This window comes from Galleria mellonella, unplaced genomic scaffold, assembly GCF_026898425.1.
Source record: "Galleria mellonella isolate WM207_F2 unplaced genomic scaffold, CSIRO_AGI_GalMel_v1 utg33, whole genome shotgun sequence".
Taxonomy (NCBI): domain Eukaryota; kingdom Metazoa; phylum Arthropoda; class Insecta; order Lepidoptera; family Pyralidae; genus Galleria; species Galleria mellonella.
In genome coordinates, this window is record NW_026442079.1 from 14327555 (window position 1) to 14351359 (window position 23805).

Genomic DNA, 23805 nt, shown 5'->3' on the forward strand with positions numbered 1-23805 from the left:
AGTGGAAAATGAGTAGCTAAAATTGATTATTTCTGGCAAGAATTGAATCTTTTCCATCGATCGAAGACTACGTGAATACTGTTAAAGCGACTCAGAGTATTCATCTCCGAATAATATAACTAACTGGCCATTTCAGTAATGGACGGCTGTACCTTATCGGATCAATTTTTACCTCTTTTTTTCATTGAAATCAAGTACTCTCAATTACAAATACAAAAAGAAAGAATAACCCAAATATGTGCAACTGTTCTGAAGCGCTGCATTTATTCGAATTTGACAATTGATTTTCTATTTATATAGATATTCCTTGTTGTACTGGGAGCTTTTCGTTTGTAGTTGCTTTTATATTGATTTCGTAAGTAAACTCTCTATCGCCATCATGTTAGTCATAACTTATCTACTGCTAAACATAAGTCTCCTCCTATTGCGAGATTCTGCCAGCAGTAACCACGCTTGGCAGGCGGTTTGGCAACCGGCGCATCCCCCGAGTGGTAGGATGAGCACGCCATCCACCCTATCTTGAGAGAGGAGACCTGCTCTTACCATCAGGGGGCGGGTCGCTGCCGTCGGAGATGTGGTGAGTGCGAAAGCGAACCCATGTCTCCGACATATGGCACCTCGAGGGTATATCGTCTGGTTTTTGGTGGGTACACCCCCACTTTACGGGAGGATTCCCACAGCACCCATTCACCTCCCACAAGGTGTATGGGTCTGCATAAAGCATTTTCCAGAGGTTAAAAAAAAGGCGGTTTGGAAACCGCAGTTAGCCTTTGGTGATGTTTTAAGAGGGATCCTGCTATCCATCCCTCTTTTTCTCTCGATCTCTGTAATTATAGTAAAAAAAAGGTACCTGCTGGTTGAAGACAGCGTCGTGGAGCAGGTCAGCGGGCAGGTCGGGCGAGAAGTCCGAGGAGGAGCGGCGGAGGGCCTCGTCGGCGATGGCGCTGCCGATCTTGTGCGACTCCATCTGCGAGTCGATCAGCCGCTGCATCTCCAAGTCGTTCTCTGAAACGCCACTCTCTACATGACCGGGGAGCGCGTCATCGCCCGCTGCACATATATAGCACGCTATACACACATGGATTCGTTCGACAATTTTTAAACGAATAAATCATTACTAATTATTAAAATCAATGTTACCTTCTCTTTATACAACTTAGAATGGCAAACAAGCTGACGGCCCATCTGATGGAAAGTGGTAACCGTCGCCTATACACATGAGCAGTACCATGGACATAACAGAGTATATTGTTTCGCCCATAATACCACCCATGCGTTGCCATTCCTGAGGACTCAGGTGTTATTCCTCTGTACCCAGTAAATTCACGCCAATATCCCACCCTTCAAACTGACAAAACACAGCCATACAAGCACAACTGCTTAACGGTTGAAACACGAATGGGACAGAGGTGCCCAAGCAAACAACTTTTGTACAAAGTCTCCCTCTGGTAATGCAACATTCTATTGATATAATAATTTTTAAATTAGGTTAAGTATTTTTAAGGTAATCTATTCATCGTCATCATATCAGCTTTTAACTGTCCACTGCTGAACATAAGCCTCCCCCTAAGGGGGAATAATTGGTCCCGCCAAATTGCTTATATATTTTCATTTAATAATTGGTAACAACTGATAACATTTCATTCCTATAAAAAACTAACAATGCGAAATGCATTAGGTATAAACAGAACATAGTCCACTGCTGGTCACAAGCCTTCCCCAAAAGGGGAGTTTTGCCAGTAGTTGCCACGCTAGGCTTTAGTGGTATAAAAAAAAAGAGATGTTTTAAGAGGGACGCTGCTGTCCGTCGTCCTCCTTAAGTCACCTATTACGATACTCATGGAAAAAGGAGGGGATGGCCTATTCTATGCTGGGTCCACACCGCCAATGTCTATTATAAACAAATATATGAAAAAAAAATTCTATGAGATTTAGAAACAATGGCAAGAGTGGAATTTAAGGAAGAAGAGTAAGTACTCACTGTGCCTGAACATGTCGTAGGAGGATTGCGGCTCTTCTTGGCCGAGGAGCTCGTGCGCCTCCGTGAGGGTGGTGTTGTTCGCTACCAGGCACTCCACGTCCTTCGTCCACGGGTTCCTGCGGCATTACACACATTTTGTAATATTTTTTTTATACAACTTAGAATGGCAAACAAGTTGACGGCCCACCTGATGGAAAGTGGTAACCGTCGCCTATAGACATGAGCGGTACCATGGACATAACAGAGTATACTGTTTCGCCCATGATAACCCCCATGCGTTGCCATTCCTGAGGACTCAGGTGTTATTCCTCTGTACCCAGTAAATTCACGCCATATCCCATCCTTCAAAACGAAACACAGCCATGCAAACACAACTGCTTCACGGTTGAAACACGAATGGGACAGAGGTACCCAAGCAATCGACTTTTATACAAAGTTTCCCTCTGGTACACGACAGGCGGGTACACTTACTCCCATTTACCACCAAAATAACTATTTTTACGGCAAGTCCTTTACGGGCTTTAAAAAGAGAATCTAATGCTAGAGACATCTATCCTTATAAGTATCTCTTGCTTCGTACATTTTTATAATTCGTGGCAATCCCCTCTAATTCTGGAGACTTTATCAAAGTACACATCATATAGTCTCAACTGGGGGAGTACACTGCCAGTAATGAGATACTGATAAATAGACCCTATTACTAACAATCCCCCCCCCCCCCACATTTGCAAATAGATATTTCAATTAGAAAACAAACAAAAATTAAATTAGACTTTATAAGATATATGATTAATTTACAGAAATTAATTTAGATTTTAATAGCACCCTCCCCCCCCGATTCCAACCAATTCCAACACTTCCTTCCCGGAAAGGAGCTCCCCCTTTCCGGGAAGGAAGTGTTGGAATTGGAATTGTTATCCCGCTAGCGTACACCGAAAGAACAGACTTATATTACCGTTTCATTTTCATCATGTAAAAAATATCATCTTTCAGGACATCTATCTCGTTTTAGGTCCTCCTACCACTATTATTCTATATTATCACCATTCCTCAATCAGACACTTATGGAAAGTTAAATAAAACCTTGTAAAAATTACCTGAAAGGCTTGAAGTGTGTCTGTATCCTGGCCAGGGTGCCGTCCTTCCGACGGAACGAGTACGGCGGCGTGTGCATTGCGTCGCGCTGCAGCAGCGCCGTCTTGTGGGTGCGGGCCACTGCACCCAGCTCGGGCCCGCTCACGTATTCGTACAGGCTGGTGCCCAGCAGCTCTTGCGGGAGGAATCCCAGGGCTAGTGTCACTCTGCCGATATAAACAATATTTATGGGGGGGGGGGAGGGATTGTTCTCAATGCAGACTACTGCCCCATTGCTAGCAATATACCCTGTCAGATCGACATCCCCGTGGTCCCCCCTGGAAACCATCGTGCTGAATGCCAGGTGTATCCATCACTGCGGGCTAACTTACCTGCCTCTTCATTCTCACCTATCATCCCTCACTGGTGCCCCGCCAGCGTATACCGTCAGCGCAGGCGGGGTTACCATTCTATTATCATCCAGTAAAAAAAAAAAAACAATAATTATCAGCTATCCACTGCTAAACATGGCCTATGTTTAGCTGTATTCCCCTATACACTACCATAAGGAATGGTCCCGAGTTCAAGAACTAGGGGCCATGTATTCCTGGTACTTGTAATTAAGGGATTTAGCTAGTTGCCACGCATGACAGGCGAGTTGGCATCCGCAGTTAGACTTTGGTGATGTTTTAAGAGGGGCGTTTTGTGTTTTAATTATATTAATGAAAACATAAAACTTATTCAATTCAGAGTGCCTCTTGAAATTAATTAAAATATTATTAATATAAAATTTAAATCATATTGCAATAATCATTAAGTCTAAAATAAATTTCAAAGAAGAATTGAACTATATAAACTACAACTATATATATATATATATATACCTACAATCTGTATGTCTATAGTGGCACATTAGTAAACAAACGTGGTCTTTTCAAAATCGACTTCTAAAAGAAGTGTTTAAGAGAGAGATTGATAGATTGAGAGAGTAGATTTTTTGTCTGTTTCCTCATAACTCCGTCAATTGTAAATCGAAATAAATCTATAGAGAGGTCAATTCTGTACAATTGGTAATTGATACTGATGCCAAAAATGCAATCAGTAAAATTCTGTCTGTCTGTCTGTATGTTCGTTATAGAAACAAAAACTACTCGACGGATTTTAACGAAACTTGGTACAATTATTCCTCATACTCCTGGGCAGGTTATAGTATACTTTTCATCACGCTACGATCAATAGGAGCAGAGCAGTAAAGGAAAATGTTGGGAAAACGGGAGAAGTTACTCCAATTTTTAAGCTTCCGTCGCGTTAATGGCCACTTTTTAAAATGTAAAAATGTCCACCCGTGCGACGCCGGGACGGGCCGCTAGTCATATATACTTTAACACAGATAAAATAAACTTTATGCAACTGGATTTAATGACTTAATTCCCTGTACCACCATACTATGTTTCCCTCCAGTCAGACCTCTGGACGCAGGAATGTTACTTTATATTCCGTTGGATCTCGCGGGACTTAACGCTTACAATTTATACAACTCCTCGACATCAGTCTGGATAGCGAGATGTACATAAAACTGGATTTACGACACGACTGCTGCGTTCGAAAACTCAGCAAGTGACCCCAAGAAATAAAGGAAGACAGGTTTAACAGACAGCCAACATTGTAAACATATTCGTTTATACCACGAGATCGCGTGTTTACCTATATTTCAATGTACTGAGTCTCCCACCCGAAGAATGTGTATTGGCGACCCGCACGAATACTACAGTTAAAGGAGTTAAGAGGCCGGCTGAAAATCAGCGCTATAATATAGGTACAGGGGGAAAGGGATTGTTAGTAATGGAGACTGAGAATCCCATTGCTAGCAATATACCCAACCAGGTCGACCTGTTCGCGGTTCTCCCTGGAAACTATCATGGTTAATTCCTGATGAATTCATCACGATGGGCTAACTGACCTGTTTTCATTCTCATCTATCATCCTTCACTGGTGCTCCGTCAGCGTATCCCGTTAGCGCAGGCGGGTTACCTTACCATTTTAACCCACCAAAACAACATATAGGTACATCTCGCTGGAAGTGAGCATATATAGCAACAGCCGAGGCGGCTTCTATTGCCAGCAAAATGAATTGTTTTTTTTTTAGTTGTTTATTTAATTATTATTGTTGGTAATAAAGATAGATAATCTATATGTCTCGCTTTACAATAAGCGGTTTTTCATTCTGCAAGGGAAAATGGCAGCTACATTCATTACAATAAGGTGTAATGTAAAGCTAATTTAAAAATCTTGCCTCAATATATCTTTAATTACAAAATAATCAACAAAAACCACAAGTCCCGATTCTAACGCCATCTAGTATTACGTGTACAATTTTGTTTAGTGACCAACTACCTTAAGAGAGGGGAAAAGGATTGTTAGCGATGGGGCTTAACAGCTCCAATGCTAGCAATGTTACTACTCAGGTCGACCTCCACGTGGTTCCCCCTGGAAATCATCGTGGTTACTTCTCGTGGAATTCTTCACGATGGGCTAACTGACCTGCGTTTTCATCCTCACCTATCATCTATCACTGGTGCTCCGCCAGCGTATACCGTTAGCGCAGGCGGGGTTACTATTGCATTATCACTCATTAAAAAAACTACCCTAAGAGACTTCATTTAATATCACCTGGACTGTATATAGCTATATATTACCTATGTTTTTGAAAAAATAGAATCAGATGTACTAAGAATCTTCTTTTTGTAAAGTAAATGGATTTTTCCCTATAAAAATATGGAGCTATGTGTGTATGATTTAAAATAATCATACACACACAGCTCCATATACTATATGGTCATATATATATATATATATATATATATATATATATATATATATATATATATATATATATATATATATATATATATATATATATATATATAGTATATGGCCATCAAAGTACGTATGGTGCTGTATGTATGATTTAAAACGTACCTCTGATCGACAAACAGGAACTTGCCATCGGTGGCGTGCCTGGAGACGTACTGGAGGCGCCTGGTGGGCGGCTCGGGCGGGGCCGGCGCGCGGGGCACCTGGGCCGGCATCAGATCCGGCAGGGCACGCCCCACCGCCACCAGGCACGACAAGTTACACGCGTCCCCTTCCTCGCCCCCCTCCGCGCCGTTCCCGCCCTCGCACGTCTCCGCCGGTGCCCATGACTTGAGGTAGCCCGTGCACTGCACCACGCAGTATTTTTTATCGTGGTGCTTTTTTCGGACCTTTAAAATCAAAGACTTATTAATATTAATATTATATATAACGACAATACACATTTTTTATACAACTTAGAATGGCAAACAAGCTGACAGCCCACCTGATGGAAAGTGGTAACCGTCGCCTATAGACATGAGCAGTACCATGGACATAACAGAGTATACTGTTTCGCCCATGATACCCCGTTTGCGTTGCCATTCCTGAGGACTCAGGTGTTATTCTTCTGTACCCTGTAAATTTATTGTCATATCCCAACCTTCAAACGGAAACACAGCCATGCAAACACAACTGCTTTATGGTTGAAACACGAATGGAACAGAGGTACCCAAGCAATCGACTTTTGTACAAAGTCTCCCTCTGATTTGTTAAGGTCCTTTAGAGGACAATTCAATATATAATACCGAACGGAAAAACCCGATCGGAAAGGCCTTTTCTCCACAACTAATGTCCAGAGAAACTAAATATATAGCTGTATTAAAAACTCTTTACTACAACGAAGACTTTCTGTACAGTAATCCCCCCCCCCTTCCCCACCCCCACCACATCAGAAAAATCCCAAACATTATATAGATAGATAGATAGATACTCTTTATTGTTTCCTCCAAAATATTACAATAGTAAACTTATTCTAGATGTAAACAATTACAAGAAGTAATCACAATGAGAAGACAATGGGCGACCTTATCGCCAAGAGCGATCTTTTCAAGGCAACCTTAAGAATTATATATGCATAAATCTGTTCTTGCTACTGAAGTATTTCTCTTTTATTTAAAAAAAAAAAGAAATTTAGCTTTTAAGATGAATTTCCTTCTTTAAAAAAAAAATGCAAATTTTTTCGTTTAAAGAGAAAAAATAAAAAACTGTAGGTGACCTTTGTGGACGGTTCAGATTCCTCCTTGACGGGCGTAGGGGACGAGACAGCAGCGTCCATCGGTAGACGACACTTTATACGGCAGAAGAAGGAACGCCGCGCTCCTGGACAAAGCCTGGAAGCGCCCGCTACCATGTCCGTCTTCACCGGCAACATAGCTGCGAGTAACAATTAAAAGAAACTATCGGTCTTAACAAAAAATACTTTAAAACACTATAATAACTAGTGTTTTTGATAAACATTTATATCGCATCAAAATAAAATATTTTTTTTGTACAATAAATATTCGCTACCGCTGCCCTCAAGCGCTTTATGCTTTTACCTTAAATGGTTAGCTGTTAGAGAGTTAGAGAATGTGAAGGCATTAAACTCGCCATTTGTACAAATTTTATTGCACAATAAAGAATAAATAAATAAATAAATAAGACTATAATTTCACTAAATTATTATTATTAATAATAATTAAAATATTAGGTAAGGATATAGGAATAATAAATATATATTAAGTTAGAGAAATAACGCCATAGACTCCATTCTCAGTATGATCGGACAATAAAGTAAATTAGTCGCTTAAAAATAGATTAATTATTACATAATGCAACATTGCTTCTTATGTCAACGGAAAGGAAATCAAAATAATTTTACTTTTAGCATCAATGAGCCGCTCACGTGGACTGAGGTCTGATGAGGAGAGCTGCTCCTTCACTTTGGCCACGTCTTTCGGGTGTAGGATGTCGAAGAGACTCTGGCCCAATAGTTCAGACTGGAAACAAATGGCATATCGTGAACATGGATCTAAAACGACAATAACCTAAATAAGCTATGAAAACTATGCTAAGACTTCGAAGATATCCACTGGTGTGTGGTAAAATTTTCGTCAACTGCCCTCTCTTAACATAAGGCATTTTTTTTTAAATGGGTAATAATGGAATGGTAACCCCACCCGCGCTATTGGTATACACCGGCGGGGTACCAGAGAAGGATGATAGATGAGGATGAAGCAGGTCAGTTAGCCCATCGTGACGAATTCAACAAGAATTGTTCACCACGGTTTCCAGAGGGAACCACGTGGAGGTCGACCTGATATTGCTAGCAATGTCGAACTCCATTGCTAACAATTCCTTTCCCCTCAACATAGGGCATTTTAACCCCTCAAGTAATTGGCGGAGAAGGATGGAGAAAATTTGCTAGAGAAATCGAATTAGTAGTAAGGAGGTCCTGCTTAGGGTTACGGAAAAAGAGACAGATTTTAAGAACTATTGACGTCAGAAGGGAAAAAATGTTGGGATACTTTATTCGCACATCAAGTGTCGTAACATTTTTTCCCTTTCACATTTCATGCCATTCATTTACCTACATATTTTGTCACACATTATAATAGAAGGTAAGATAGAAGGAAGGAGGGGAAGAGGGAGACCAAGGCATAGTTTCATCAGGTAGATCAAGGAGTTGGTGTCGTGTCGTATCGTGAGGTGAAGAGACCCGCTGAAAATCGTAGTGAGTGGTAAGAGATCCACCAAGAAAAGCGCAGGCGCTCTTAATTAGAAAGTAATTGATGTGAATTGGCAGGCATTTTTATTTATACTAAGTATTCTTTTTTGTAACTTTTGGAAGAATCAAAGAATTCCTATTATTAAAATAAAATCACTTTTACAGGAAAATTATGTTTCTTTTTTCAAAAAAACATTTAATCTACTACTATAACAGATTTTAAGACATAACAACGTATTAATGGCAATTAATATTAAACTTTCACTTTACACATAGTTTAAATACACAATCGGGACTTCACGCGATGTAAAAAAGCCTTTGCAGGTAGTGTATACATACATAAATTAAATGCTGTTTTATGTAATATTTATTTTATTAATGTATTAATTTGTAATCTGTTGCCTTGCTATAAATAAATAAATACCTGCTTCTTTATTGCCGACGTTTCGACGTAATCACGACAGGACCTGTGACACGTCGTGGTCCTGTCATGACTACGCCGTGGTACAATCCACGTCGAAACTTTAATTGAGCAGAAAACGATATTTATTTGTATACTAGTGTTTTTTTTTTTGTTTTGTTTTTATTTCTTTTGTTCTGGTTTTATGAGCTACTGAGTAAGTCGCATGCTTCTTAAATTAGATTCTTTCATTTCTTTCTATTAAAAAAAAAAACTAACTCATGAAAATCACTGCTTACCTGTTCATAATGTAGCATATTACTGACAGAGGCTGACACGTATAGCAGTCTTCCTCTATCACAACCGACTACCAACAAGAAACAGTCGTGTGCTAGGTGCAAGATGAGAGTGTTCAGCTCCCGCTCGGAGAGGAAGGAAGGACGGGATCTGGCCGTGAGAGGGCAGGCGGACAGCGCCCCGCGGACCGACCGGAGGTGCCTCACAGCCATCCTGAGCACGGTCAACTTATCCAGCTTGCGCGCCATGGCCCCGCACATCGGCACCATGGAGCTCAACTCAGTTATGTAAGTATTCATCTTGTCGCGCCGCCGCTTCTCTATCTCGCTGTGGTTCTGCCTGGTAAATGTTATTAAGCGTTTGTAATTTAATTCTTTTTAATACTTATTTATTTATTTATTCATTAGTACATATATGTGTACATGGCGGACTTAATGCTAAAAACATTCTCTGCCAGTCAACCATAGGGAAGTGTCAGAATACTCGAATGCGGTACTAGTAATTATTGATATACATACATACTAGAATTACATATATAAACGAATAAATATATATAAATAACAAATATACTTACACATATATGACATATACTATATTATGCACGAAATTGAGAATAATATTAATAATTACTGCTCGGAACTACGTGAACTTTTTTGGGGAGGAAAGGGATGTTAGTAATGCGAACTACCGGTCCCAATGCTAGCAATATATCCTATCAGGTCGATCTCCCCGCGGTTCCCCCTGGAAACCATCGTGTTAAATTCCAGGTGTATTCATCACGATAGGCTAACAAACAAACAAAAATATAATAATTTTTCACATTTATGATACTAGCTGTATCCGGCGGCTTCATCCGCATGATTTTGTATATAAAGTTTCCTATACGTTAAATTAGTAAATAATCTATCCATGCACATCGAAAATAACAATCATTCATTAGAGTAACATACATTTTCATACACTTTCATTTGTATAACAAGTATTTTTTCAATGGATGATAATGGAATGGTAACCCCACCTGCGCTATCGGTATACACCGGCGGGGCACCAGTAAGAGGAGATAGGTGACGATAAAAGCAATTCAGTTAGCCTGACAAAGCAGTCATCGTGACAAATTCCACTAAAATTAATCACGACAGTTTCCAAGGGGAACCACGTGGAGGTCGACCTGATAGGATGTATTGGTAGCAATGGGGTAGTCAGAACCCCAATAGTAACAATCCTTTCTCCCTCAATAATTCGGTTTCACACGTACAAGTAAATACTTACTTCTTGTCGGGTAAGGTCCGAGTGGAGCGAGCATCATCACCGGCATCGTCGTCGTAGGCGTTACTGGTACTGCTGTAAAAACAATACCAGACATGAGTTGCATAGATTTTTTTACACAATTTAGAATAGTAAACTACCTGACGACTAACCTGATGGAAAGTGGTAACCGTCGCCTATAGACATGAGCAGTACCATGGACATAACAGAGTATACTGTCTCGCCAATGATACCCCCCATGCGTTGCCGTTTCTGAGGACTCAGGTGTTATTCCTCTATTTGCGATATTTCCGATTATGTTAAATTGACGGTTGTGTATACGTTTAAACATATTATAATAATCGAAATAATCATCATGTTTATAATTATATTTGTCTGGTATTCAAAATCGAATATTTATTTATTCTATAATATACTATTTTTTTATAGGTTTACTTCAGCTGCCCGCTAACGAAATGCTTTCTTACTGTACTGGGTTGACTGGAAGAGATCTCTGTCAGAGATAAGTCCACCCTTGCTCACAACATTTGTAAATAGATTATTTTATATGTAACTTACAAGTGCAATAAAGAATATATATATATATATATATATATATATATATATATATATATATATATATATATATATATATATATATATATATATAATAATGAAATAGTAACCCACCCGCGCTATCGGTATACACCGGTGGGGCACCAGTGAAGGATGATAGGTGAGGATGAAACAGGTCAGTTAGCCCATCGTGACGAATTCAACGAGAATTGTTCACGATGGTTTCCAGGGGGAACCACGTGGAGGTTGAGTGGTTCCCCCTGATAGGGCATATTGCTAGCAATGGGGCTATCAAACTCCATTGCTAACAATCCCTTCCCCCCTATAATATACTATTGTTATTGTACATTTTTGTTTGATGCAATGAAGAGTTAAATAAATAAATATTTTATTTTATTTATTTTGCCATTTTAGTTCGGAATAAGAAATATAGGATATCAGGAGCTATAGCTACGGAATTAACAGGAGCTCACAAATTCCGGTCATGGATAAGCTAAATTCACACTATAACGTCACGGTCGCGAATCGTTCTCGGTCCAATCTCGATCCGCTAAAATAGCATCACGATAGAAACAACAATTGTGTACCCATACTATGAATTACAGTCAATCTCGAAATGTTCTTACTTGACAATTATTTACCAGACCGAGAACGAACCGAGAACGAATCGTGCCCGGCATTATATGGTAAGAATCTATAGGTTATACTCTGTTATGTCCATGGTACTTACTGCTCATGTCTATAGGCGACGGTTACTACTTTCCATCAGGCGGACCGTCAGCTTGTTTGCCATTCTAAGTTGTATAAAAAAAAGGTTCATAAAATGTGTAAAGTTCACTCATGTTACCGCAAACATGCACCCGTATCTGCCTGGAGATCGTCTATATACGAGCACTCGAAGTTTGAAGGGTTAAAGTCAAACAATTTTCAAATATGAGCCGACGATATATTTGAATTTATCGGACATTCAAATACTACAGTAGCGGTAGAATTTTATTAATCCACTACTCACAGTTTGGTAGTAGTCAGCAAATAATACTATATCTATGTATGTCGGACAATTGTACCTAATATTTTAACCGAATGGAAATGAAATAGTATCGGTTGTTGGTAATAGAGACTAAATCGAATCGAACGTATCAGAGGGCCTACCGTGAAATATTTTTCGAAATTTCAGGGCCGAACGAAACAAAAATTTTATGTTAAAATTATATAATACGTACCGTTTAAAACTGTTAAAAATATTGAAATACTCGCATTGTTTCTTTGAACTTTTATGGTGGGATTTACGACGGAAGAAATGTTAAGTTCCATTTATTGTGTCGATTTCGGTTCGAATAAAAACACGAAATTTAATCCGAAAATTCGGAATTTCATTTCATGGTAGATCTCCAGATTCTGAACGTTATAATTTTCGAAAAGCGTGATCAAAGTTCTAAGACTCCCTAAAAGGCGGCTAGTAATTTTAAATGCGATACTAAGACCGGAATTCATTGACTGTTAATGAGACGTTTGCTTCTTTAAACAGCCCATTACAACGAACTCGGTGTTAACCGCTTAAACATCGAATACAGCTGTTAATCGAACTGTTATCTTAAACGGGCTCCGCGATCACGTTTAAGTCTCGTTTAACCAATCACAATAGACTCATATCTGCTTATAACAAAGATGGCTGATCCGTCGGTTTCCCCGCTAAAATTTAGCGTTTCTGCTTTGTTTGTTGTCCCTACCTATATACTTATTGTGTTGCGCATACGATAAATACGGAATTTAATTTTGAAAAGTGTTATTTTATTACGATTTAAAATGATTATTTACATTCTTTTTTTTTATACAACTTAGAATGCCAAACAATCTAACGGCCCACCTGATGGAAAATGGTAACCGTCGGCTATAGACATGAGCAGTAGCATGGACATAACAGAGTATACTGTTTTGCCCATGATACCCCCCCCCCCCCCTTACGTTGCCATTCCTGAGGACTCAGGTGTTATTCCTCTGTACCCAGTAAATTCACGCCATATCCCACCCTTCAAACCGAAACACAGCCATGCAAACACAACTGCTTCACGGTTGAAACACGAATGGGACAGAGGTACCCAAACAATCGACTTTTGTACAAAGTGTTCCTCTGGTAATATTTATTGTATATTGTTTGATATTTTTATATAAATATTTTAGTAGGCAGGTAATAATCTAAATCATAGAAAAAAAATTTATAATAGGATAACATAGTTATAAACATAGTTATATTCATTATGGGGTATCAATACCTAGGTCAAACTAACTTAGATATAGTTCGATAGTTATTTTAATGTAATTAGATACATTAGAGTCAGATTTTCTTTCACAATGTTTTTTTTTTATAAAATTTTATCTTTTTTGCATGATTAAGTTACGGTTCTAAACATGAAATTGAATTAAAATATATGAAATGAGGATAATAAATTAAGGGCAGTCAAAAAAATGAAGAAATGGGGTCGTACTTTTATAATAATAATAGCCGTCAGGCCTAATATACAATGCCCTATCTCGCTTGCAGTCACAGGTTCATTTGTTAACTACCAGGTTATTTGTTAACTACATGTTCAGTTGTTAATTATTAACATTTAGTAAACGTTGTTTTACCATATACATTATTTCTAAAACTATACATGAAAATACATCGTACTACAGTTATTATATTCTATTGTCATCTTGCAACCCTATTGCGGCATATAAAAATTTAGAGGTTAAACAGGGGTTAAATGTAAAAGCGTGAAAAATTGAATTTGTATGTATTTTTCAATGCTAAATCATAATAAAATAAAAATAAAAAAATTGTCAAAAAATAAAAAAAAAATAAATTTGGGGTGGGTCACCTTTATCATTGAAGGGTTCGAAAAATAGATGTTGGCCGATTCTCAGACCTATGCGATATGCACACAAAATTTCACAAAAATCGGTAAAGCCGTTTCCGAGGAGTTTGGTAACAAACACCGCGACACGAGAATTTTATATATTAGAAGATATCCGTAAAAAATAAAATCCGGAAAAAAAACCGGCTTCAATCGTGGCCAAAAACAATTATTTTTATTTAAAAACACAACCAATGATCCGATTTTGATATAATTTCTACGTGACCAATCTGAAAGTAGGTATACCCTTTCAGAATAAAAAAAGATTTCTCCTCATTTATAAATAACTAAATTATATAGCGATAAATGTAAAAATAAAATACAACCGAAGTAATAACCTCTTTTATTTTTGAAGTCTATTGAAAAGTAAATAAAAAAAAAAATGTTTACAAAATTTATATCACTATTCTCATTTTAAGACAAATAAAACGCACCAGTAAACAACATTACGTTTTGTACATTAAATAAATTTAAAATATTTAAAGGCGGCGCCCTCTATTGTCGTAATACCAATAACGTACCAACACGAGTATGAACGTTATCGATTGCAAAAATAATTTATTAATTATTTATTTATTTTATTTAAGAAACGAATAGTACAATTAACAGAATAAAAATTACATATTAATTTTATAAATATAAAGTTTCTACTAACAGCTACTAAAAGATCAAAGTTTGTGCAAACATCACATAACATAATGCTATATATAACGCAGTACAGTTTTGGGCAAATGGAAAACCATCACCTTTTTTTCTATTTAAAAAAAAATATATATATAATGAAACATACATATAACTTACATAGACCACGAATAACAGGATCTGGTATCGTAATCCATGGTATCCACTCCGGAAACTTTGCAGGTATTATTTTAACAGGACCTTTTATTCGATCAGTGGGACAAAGGGTTTGTTAGTAACGGGTTCTGACAGCCTTATTGCCAGCAATATACCCTATCAGGTCGACGCGTTTCCCCCTGGAAATCATCGTGGTTAATTCTTCACGTTGAGTCAACTGATCTACCTTCATCGTCACCTTTCATCTGTCACTGGTGCCCCGCCAGCATATACCAATAGCGCAGACGGAGACACCATTCCATTTTTACACATTAAAAAATCTGCAGTACGACAATATTTTTTTAAACAATGAAATTTTTTTTTTCTAAAATAATATTGTCAATATGCAGATTTTTTTAAAAGAATTACAATAGAATGTAAATCCGCCTGCCTGTGCTCTCGGTATACGCTGGCGGGACACTATTAAAGCATCCTCCACTGGTGAATATGTGAGCATGAAAGCAGATCAGCGGGCAATAGTGGTTAACTACGATGATATCCAGGGGGAACCGCTTGGAGTTCGACCTGAGGCTGTTAGTCCTATTAGTAATGATCATTTCAGTATCTGCACAACTGCCTTAAAAGCTTACCTACTTAAAATGTATTTAGTTTTCGTGTGTTCATTAATTTGAGAACTTGAGCACAAAGGGACTATAGTTAGCTATTAATATTTAAAAGAAATACACTTCTGACAAGTTTTGGAATCTAATGTGAAATATAACCAAAACTAGGCACAAAAATTTACATGTAACTAAATACTGCAATGGCAGTCAAAGGCGAAAAACACTGAACGTTAGAGCATGACGCAGGTAACAGGTCATTGTTGTAGAAAATTAAATACTAAAACGTAATTTACGAAATCAACAGAGAGAAAGTGTCGGTTACAATTATTGGACTCCACAAATAATGTTGATGAGTGTCCGAAAATCACACCAATTGCCTGGTCCTCGAGTATTACAAAAGACCAATCAACGAATATCCGAAGACACAGTCCAAAGCATCTAGACCCGAGCCATTACAGGAAGATTCATTTCCTAATCTGGCCCAACCGTGAATCGACCACCTGATCCATTAAAGCGAAGCAAATAATATCACTCAGTACATTCCACTTGCAATTAAAAATGCCAAAACGTTACGAAGCGCAGAAAAAAATAAGTATAATTAAAAATACAAGGTATACGATCGCGCAACCATATCGCAGCCTGGTCCCGAATGTACTGTATCGAACAATCCAGGTAAAGCCACCCTTTAGCGTGGAAAACATACAAAATCCAACTTTTGAACATTGGAAACTACGTTGGCTTGCTTTTGTCCTTTTGTCGAAGTTCGATGTTTACTTGTTCCACTTGTACAGTGGACGTACTTATTTGCTAAATGTCATTTATGATCATTCAATTTGTAATGCAAAGGGAAAGTTCGAGAATTATCGTTGAAACAAGTACACTCGACTCCGAAAAATACGTGCACTTCAAAAGTAACAAATTACACTGTTGTATTTGAAATCAAAGTACAACAGTTTTCGCTCGGCGAAGTTAAATCCGGCATAGAATGGGTTATCACTTCCTTTCCCGAAGGTATCGTACGACTAAACTTAATGGTCGAGAAATGGGCAGCAGCCTCCCTCTTAAATATCATCAACGCCTAACTGCAGTTGCCAAACCACCTGCCAGGCGTGGCAACTACTGACAAAACTGCCTTTATAGGGGAAGTCTAGATTCAGTGATGGACAGTTAACGGCTGATATGATGATAATTATGATGATGTGAAAGATAAAGGTCACGAAGTTAATATATTTTTTATGCAAATTAGAATGACAAACCAGCTGATGGAAAGTGGCAACCGCCGCAAGCTAGACATACATAGAATACCCCATGGTACCCGCAAAAGACATTCCATATTCAAGAATGGCAACGCATGAGGAGTACTGTGCGTTGTCATTCCTAAAGACAACGGTGTTATAGCTTCGTGCCCTGTAACTGAACCTCAGTTGCTTCACGCTAGACACATGTGGCAAATATGAACAAAATATGAGACGTACACGAGAGCAGACACTGTCACTACAAAAAAACTAGAGGGAGACTTTGTTTGAAAGTCGTTTGTTTGAGCACCTATATCCCATTCGTGTTTCTACCATGAAGCAATTGTGTTTGCATGGCTGTTTCGGTTTGAAGGGTGGGATATGACAGTGAATTTACAGGGTACAGAGGAATAACACCTGAGTCCTCAAGAATAGCAACGCATGATGGTATCACTGGCGAAGCAGTACACTCTGTGTCCATGATACTGCTCATGTCTATAGGCGACGGTTACCACTTTCCATGAGGTGAGCTGTCAGCTTGTTTGCCATTCTAAGTTGTATAAAAAAAGTGTTTGTTTTATTTCAATTGGTTTATAAATAAAAAAAGTTATATTTATTTAAAGAATCACATGTAAAATGCTATAAAATAACCGATTTGTTGAATTGGCTGAACAGATTGTATATTATATCGTAACTTGTATATATATATATATATATATATATATATATATATATATATATATATATATATATATATATATATATATATATATATATATATATATATATATATATATATTGCTGATTCTTTCTTCTTATGAACTATTTTGTCCTAATTATTGATTGATCGATGAATTTGTTATAATAATAATTAATATTATTCCAATCGTTTTGTCAGTGAACGGTCTTATCTCAACTAGTCTGGAACAACATCTCAGACGGTTGGAATACCGAGGCGGATCGCTCCCGGGAAGGATGCACAAAGCGGTGCTCTTAGATATTGCCCAGCTAACGGGTTCTCACCCTGGAGCCCTGAACCCTTGCCGACTGTGCTTCTGCGGGGGGTTAATTTGCCGTCTCCTCTCCTTAAGAGAGGAGATGTGAATTTTTGTAAAAATCTAAATAATAATAATAATAATTTGTTAAATGTTTATACCACGATATTAATCAAAACAATAAATACGTAAACAATGGTCTGTTATAAACTGCACATTTATTTATAGGATTACCAAGGTTATTTATTTATAGGATTACCAACATAAGATACAGTTAAACATTCCAGTACAATACACTGGTAGATTAAATCTAACTGTTCTTACATTTATAGGCAATATTATTTGTATAAAGTACACGCGCAACGGCCCAAATGAGAGGCTAAAAGAGAGTAGTCCAATCTTGTATAAAGTACTAGCGACCTGTGCCGGCTACGCACGGTTTTTTGAAAATAACACATTTATACTTTTTTGGTCGTGTGGTCCCGAAATAAAATTACGTGGGTATCGTAAATCGACTAAGAGACACCAAGGGATGTGCAGCAGCGTCTCTCTTATAACATCTCTAAAGCCTGACTGCGATTGCCAATGCGTCTGCCAAACGTGGCAACTACTAGCAAACCCCCCAAAGGGGAGGTTTATGATTAGCAGTGGACAGTTAAGAGTTGATTTGATGATGACGATGTATTATTTTATCTATATTTAAGAGTGGTTAAGTATATTTTTTCAATTTATCCATTATAAACAAACTATAGGTCTTATTACAAATTTAATTTCAAATTTTAAAATTATGTATATGTATAAAAATATGTACTCTATACTTATTTATTTAATTTTCCTTTTACCTAACTAAATTAAGTATGATAAATATCTAGGTAATTCCAGGGGTACATGTGTCGATATATTTGATAAAGGACCAACTAAATCTAGGGGTAAGTGTTGAAAAGGATTAGTGGACGTACTTGTTATTTGAAGGGGGTTGTATGAATTTTTTTGAGCGTTTTATTTTCTTGGACTTTGCCCATTGTCGAACATAGGTTGCAATATGTTGTGGGCATTCGTTTCCGGGATTAGTTTTCGGAAATGCGATTCAGAATGCATAAATATTTTTTTAATGTTTATCAATGGTGGGTATATAATGCTTATTGTGGTAATTGATGTATATATTTATATTGTGGAACACATAGGTTATCATATTATATTTATTATTTGTAAATAAATATTTCTCAAACGGATTCTTCACATCAAAAATTGCCATTTCGGCAACATGTGCAATTTATAACAGACCATTGTTTACGTATTTATTGTTTTGATTAATATCGTGGTATAAACATTTAACAAATTATTATTATTATTATTTAGATTTTTACAAAAATTCACATCTCCTCTCTTAAGGAGAGGAGACGGCAAATTAACCCCCCGTAGAAGCACAGTCGGCAAGGGTTCAGGGCTCCAGGGTGAGAACCCGTTAGCTGGGCAATATCTAAGAGCACCGCTTTGTGCATCCTTCCCGGGAGCGATCCGCCTCGGTATTCCAACCGTCTGAGATGTTGTTCCAGACTAGTTGAGATAAGACCGTTCACTGACAAAACGATTGGAATAATATTAATTATTATTATAACAAATTCATCGATCAATCAATAATTAGGACAAAATAGTTCATAAGAAGAAAGAATCAGCAATATATATATATATATATATATATATATATATATATATATATATATATATATATATATATATTCTACAAGTTACGATATAATATACAATCTGTTCAGCCAATTCAACAAATCGGTTATTTTATAGCATTTTACATGTGATTCTTTAAATAAATATAACTTTTTTTATTTATAAACCAATTGAAATAAAACAAACACTTTTTTTATACAACTTAGAATGGCAAACAAGCTGACAGCTCACCTCATGGAAAGTGGTAACCGTCGCCTATAGACATGAGCAGTATCATGGACACAGAGTGTACTGCTTCGCCAGTGATACCATCATGCGTTGCTATTCTTGAGGACTCAGGTGTTATTCCTCTGTACCCTGTAAATTCACTGTCATATCCCACCCTTCAAACCGAAACAGCCATGCAAACACAATTGCTTCATGGTAGAAACACGAATGGGATATAGGTGCTCAAACAAACGACTTTCAAACAAAGTCTCCCTCTAGTTTTTTTGTAGTGACAGTGTCTGCTCTCGTGTACGTCTCATATTTTGTTCATATTTGCCACATGTGTCTAGCGTGAAGCAACTGAGGTTCAGTTACAGGGTACGAAGCTATAACACCGTTGTCTTTAGGAATGACAACGCACAGTACTCCTCATGCGTTGCCATTCTTGAATATGGAATGTCTTTTGCGGGTACCATGGGGTATTCTATGTATGTCTAGCTTGCGGCGGTTGAATCTTTTAAACCACCATTACTAATAATGCCCTTTGCACTATCTGACATAACTTATCGCATGTAAAATAGAGAGTAATTTTAATTTATTTAAACTTTAATGCACAGTGTATGTATACATTTGACGGACTTGTATTGGATGGTATTTTCTAACAGTTGGGCAAACCGAGAAATAGGTAATTTTTAATTGTTCTTTACTTAAAAGGGTTGAGTTCTTTTTTTTTTATTCTGGAGTTGCAGTATTACTCTGGTGTATTAATACCAGTACTGCAATTAATCTGTCACTGCTTATACTATCGATTGAATAAGAGTGCGTGCAGAGAGTGGATAGATAGATAAACACTTTATTTGATCCATTTATGACACACGTAAATTAACAAATGAGTTCATCACAATCAAATTATTTACACTTTTTTAATAATAAAACAAAAGATAAAATACGTTTTCGCCATGCGTGTCGCAGTGACCCAAATAGGCTACAGCTCAGTGATTGTTAAAAAGCAAAGCACTGATTTTTAGCTGCAGCCTGAAGTTACAACTACACGGACGCGTACAACAAACCCAGAGTGTAACCCTGTGTGACCAAATTAACAGCTAAACATAAAATTGTATTATATAGATAGAAAATTACATAAATGATGCATAAATAATATATTTAATATTAGGAAAGGTATAGTGCTTGCCTGATTAAATAGTTTAGAATAAAATAAAATAATTAATCATAAAAAAAAACATTTTGCATTTTTAAGCAATGTGGTTTTTCTCTCTTCTTGATGATTCCTTTATCTCTACTTTTTATCTGCTTGCATAGTTTTGATCCTAGCTCCTAAACGGTGCTGACGATTATTACGATGTAATTGTCTAATAATAGTTTGATTTCCAGTAAACCTGTTTAAGTTAAAAGTGTTGAAAATAATAAGCTAGGTTTGATAAATAATAAAAATATTACTTAACAAAAATATTACTTAACAAAAATATTACTTAACAAAAATACTGGTACAAAAATAACAAGATAAAAGGTTACCCAATGCCCATATTCGTCATACATCGTAAATGCTTAATATGACCTAAAGGTTTTGTCAAAACATCCGCTGGTAGTGAATCAGTGGGCATATACCTTAATTCTATAATTTTGTCATTTACTTTTTCTCTTCTAAACTTCACATAATACATACATTTTTATTATTTATCAAACCTAGCTTATTATTTTCAACAAAAAGTCAATCGATTTACCTGCTAGAAGAGACTAATTGCTACAGACAAATACACAAACAAAATTTCAATTGTTAACAATTATCACCTTTTGCATTGGAATTAAAAAGAATATGCTAAATGGTAGAGTAATATTTGCGGTATTAAGCGTACTCCTTATGTCGTAAGCTATAACATCGATAATCGCATGATAATAGCGACAAATTGATGGGCGAGGGAATTCCTAGCAATAATTGTGTTGCATGCAACTGATATTTATATTCACAGTTTATAATATTGTAGCTGTACTTTGCACTTGCTTATTTTATAATGTTAGTAAACAACGGAATCCAAAAGATGACTATATTGATGATAATGATTAAGTTTAATTAATGTGAAATTTAATTCCTGTGTCGCCGTGTGCTCTCGGCATAGAATTGTATGTTTTAAAGTGGAATTAGTTTTATGTGAATGTAGGTTTAAACAAGAGCGCTGCTCGCCTTACGTGAATGTATAATGAGCATCATGGCTGTTCAGAATTAAAGGTACCGTCTGGTCTTGAAACTAGTCGAACTTTCTTTATTAATAAATTAATGAAATAGAAGTATATAATAAGTTAAAAGGCGCTTTCTTAAAGCGACTTCTTTATTGACTCGTGATGCATTAGGTTTCAATTGTGTTGTACCTAGACATTAAATAAATTTGAAAACAGAACCGCATAATTCCATATTTTTCGCGTAAACATTTATATCTTTAATTATTAAATATATAATATTAGAACACAATCAAAAATGTATTATACAGGAATTGGTGAACAATTTCTAATTTAAGTTCTGAAATCTCACGAATTGAAATTATTTCAAACATGTGAATGTTTTCTATTTTAACAACTTCAATTCTATATAAATTTTGAACTGTCCCATGCACACATTTACATAATACGCACACTAGTGCAGTCATTTTCTTGTCTTGTTTTTATGATTGCATTGCCAGTCTGTTAGTATGTAGTACGTTTTACTACGTATTTTTTTTATACAACTTAGAATGGCAAACAAACTGACGACCCACCTGATGGAAAGTGGTAACCGTCGCCTATAGACATGAACAGTGCCATGGACATAACAGAGTATACTGTTTCGCCCATGATATCCCCCATGCGTTGCCATTGACTGAGGACTCAGGTGTTATTCCTCTGTACCCTGTATTTTCACGCCATATCTTACCCTTCAAACCGAAACACAGCTATGCAAACACAACTGCTTCACGGTTGAAACACGAATGGGACAGAGGACCCAAGCAATCGACTTTTGTACAAAGTCTCCCTCTGATAAATCTATGAGTATAACCATTTTCTTATCACGTTTTTATGATTGTATTACCAGTCTGTCAGTATAGTGCGGATGGTATTATTAGTAGTGTGGACTACTAGTCCTATTACTAGCAATATACCCTATCAGATCGACCTCCACGCGATTCCCCCTGGAAACCGTCGTGGTTAATTCTAGTATAATTCGTCACGATGGGCTAACTGACCTATCTTTCGATCCTCACCTATCATCCCTCACTGGTACCCCGCCAGCGTATACCGTTAGTGCAGGTGGGGTTACCATTTCATTATCATCTATTAAAAAATAGTCTGTCAGTATATAATACGTTATATTACGTCTATGAGTGTAACCATTTTCTTGTCTCGTTTTTATGATATAATATATACATACTGACAGACTGACAATACAATATTGCTAGTCTGTTAGTATGTAGTACGTTATACTACGTCTATGAGTGTAACCATTTTCTTGTCTCGTTTTTATGATTGCATTGCCAATATGTCAGTACGTGAGTGCGTTATACTACATCTGTGGTTAGAACTAGGTTATCTCGGCCATTAGCTCGTTCGACGATCACTGCCAAGGTTACATAACTATTTATTCAACTATGAAGTAGGTACTTACCACACGCGATAATTTTAATGGGCATTCCGTTTGATAGATTTCGGATTAAGATATTGCTTTTTTTTTATAAATTTCATATATTGTTATTAAAAACAACAATGTAATGTTTATAATTAGTATGGTGATGGAGTTATCAGTGTTATGACGGAATACCTCGTGCTGGTGACGAATTAAAAATACAATGTGTCGTCACTCCTTGTCATCCATGGGAGTCGTTACAGGTGACTAACGGACACCACTTAAGCATATTACACTACTCCCACTGAAAGGAAAATTCGAACTAAAGCACTATACCAAACCGTCTGGCCACCACTGCAATAGTGGACTACAACCCCTTTTACAAGGAAATTTTGATGTTCAGCAAATATTTTGCTATTTATTGCTTATTCTTATTAATGTATTAAAATTGACACAAGACGATATTTACATGGGAGATTTTAAGAGAAATTTATAGAAGGCGAAGCAATATTTTTTAGGAATTTTGTCTGTCTGTCTTTTAATTAATATATGTTTGTTCCGGCAACACGCAAAACCTACTGG

At 37.0% G+C, this 23805-nt stretch overlaps 1 protein-coding gene across 7 annotated transcripts in view; it reads right to left on the reverse strand.

Annotated features, from left to right (window-relative positions):
• Positions 1 to 23805, reverse strand: part of LOC113516411 (protein cycle) — a 121229-nt gene that overhangs the window by 2586 nt on the left and 94838 nt on the right. For 5 of the 7 annotated variants that reach the window (XM_052896630.1, XM_052896633.1, XM_052896632.1 and 2 more), the window contains 8 exons: positions 10642 to 10713; positions 9375 to 9711; positions 7830 to 7947; positions 7185 to 7342; positions 6035 to 6318; positions 3079 to 3282; positions 1982 to 2097; positions 851 to 1050 (listed from right to left, as the gene is read on the reverse strand). In XM_052896630.1, the coding sequence (XP_052752590.1) occupies positions 851 to 1050; positions 1982 to 2097; positions 3079 to 3282; positions 6035 to 6318; positions 7185 to 7342; positions 7830 to 7947; positions 9375 to 9711; positions 10642 to 10713 (1489 nt within the window). The remainder of the gene's footprint in view (positions 1 to 850; positions 1051 to 1981; positions 2098 to 3078; positions 3283 to 6034; positions 6319 to 7184; positions 7343 to 7829; positions 7948 to 9374; positions 9712 to 10641; positions 10714 to 23805) is intronic. The other 2 variants (XM_052896631.1, XM_052896629.1) reach the window with 1 other exon arrangement.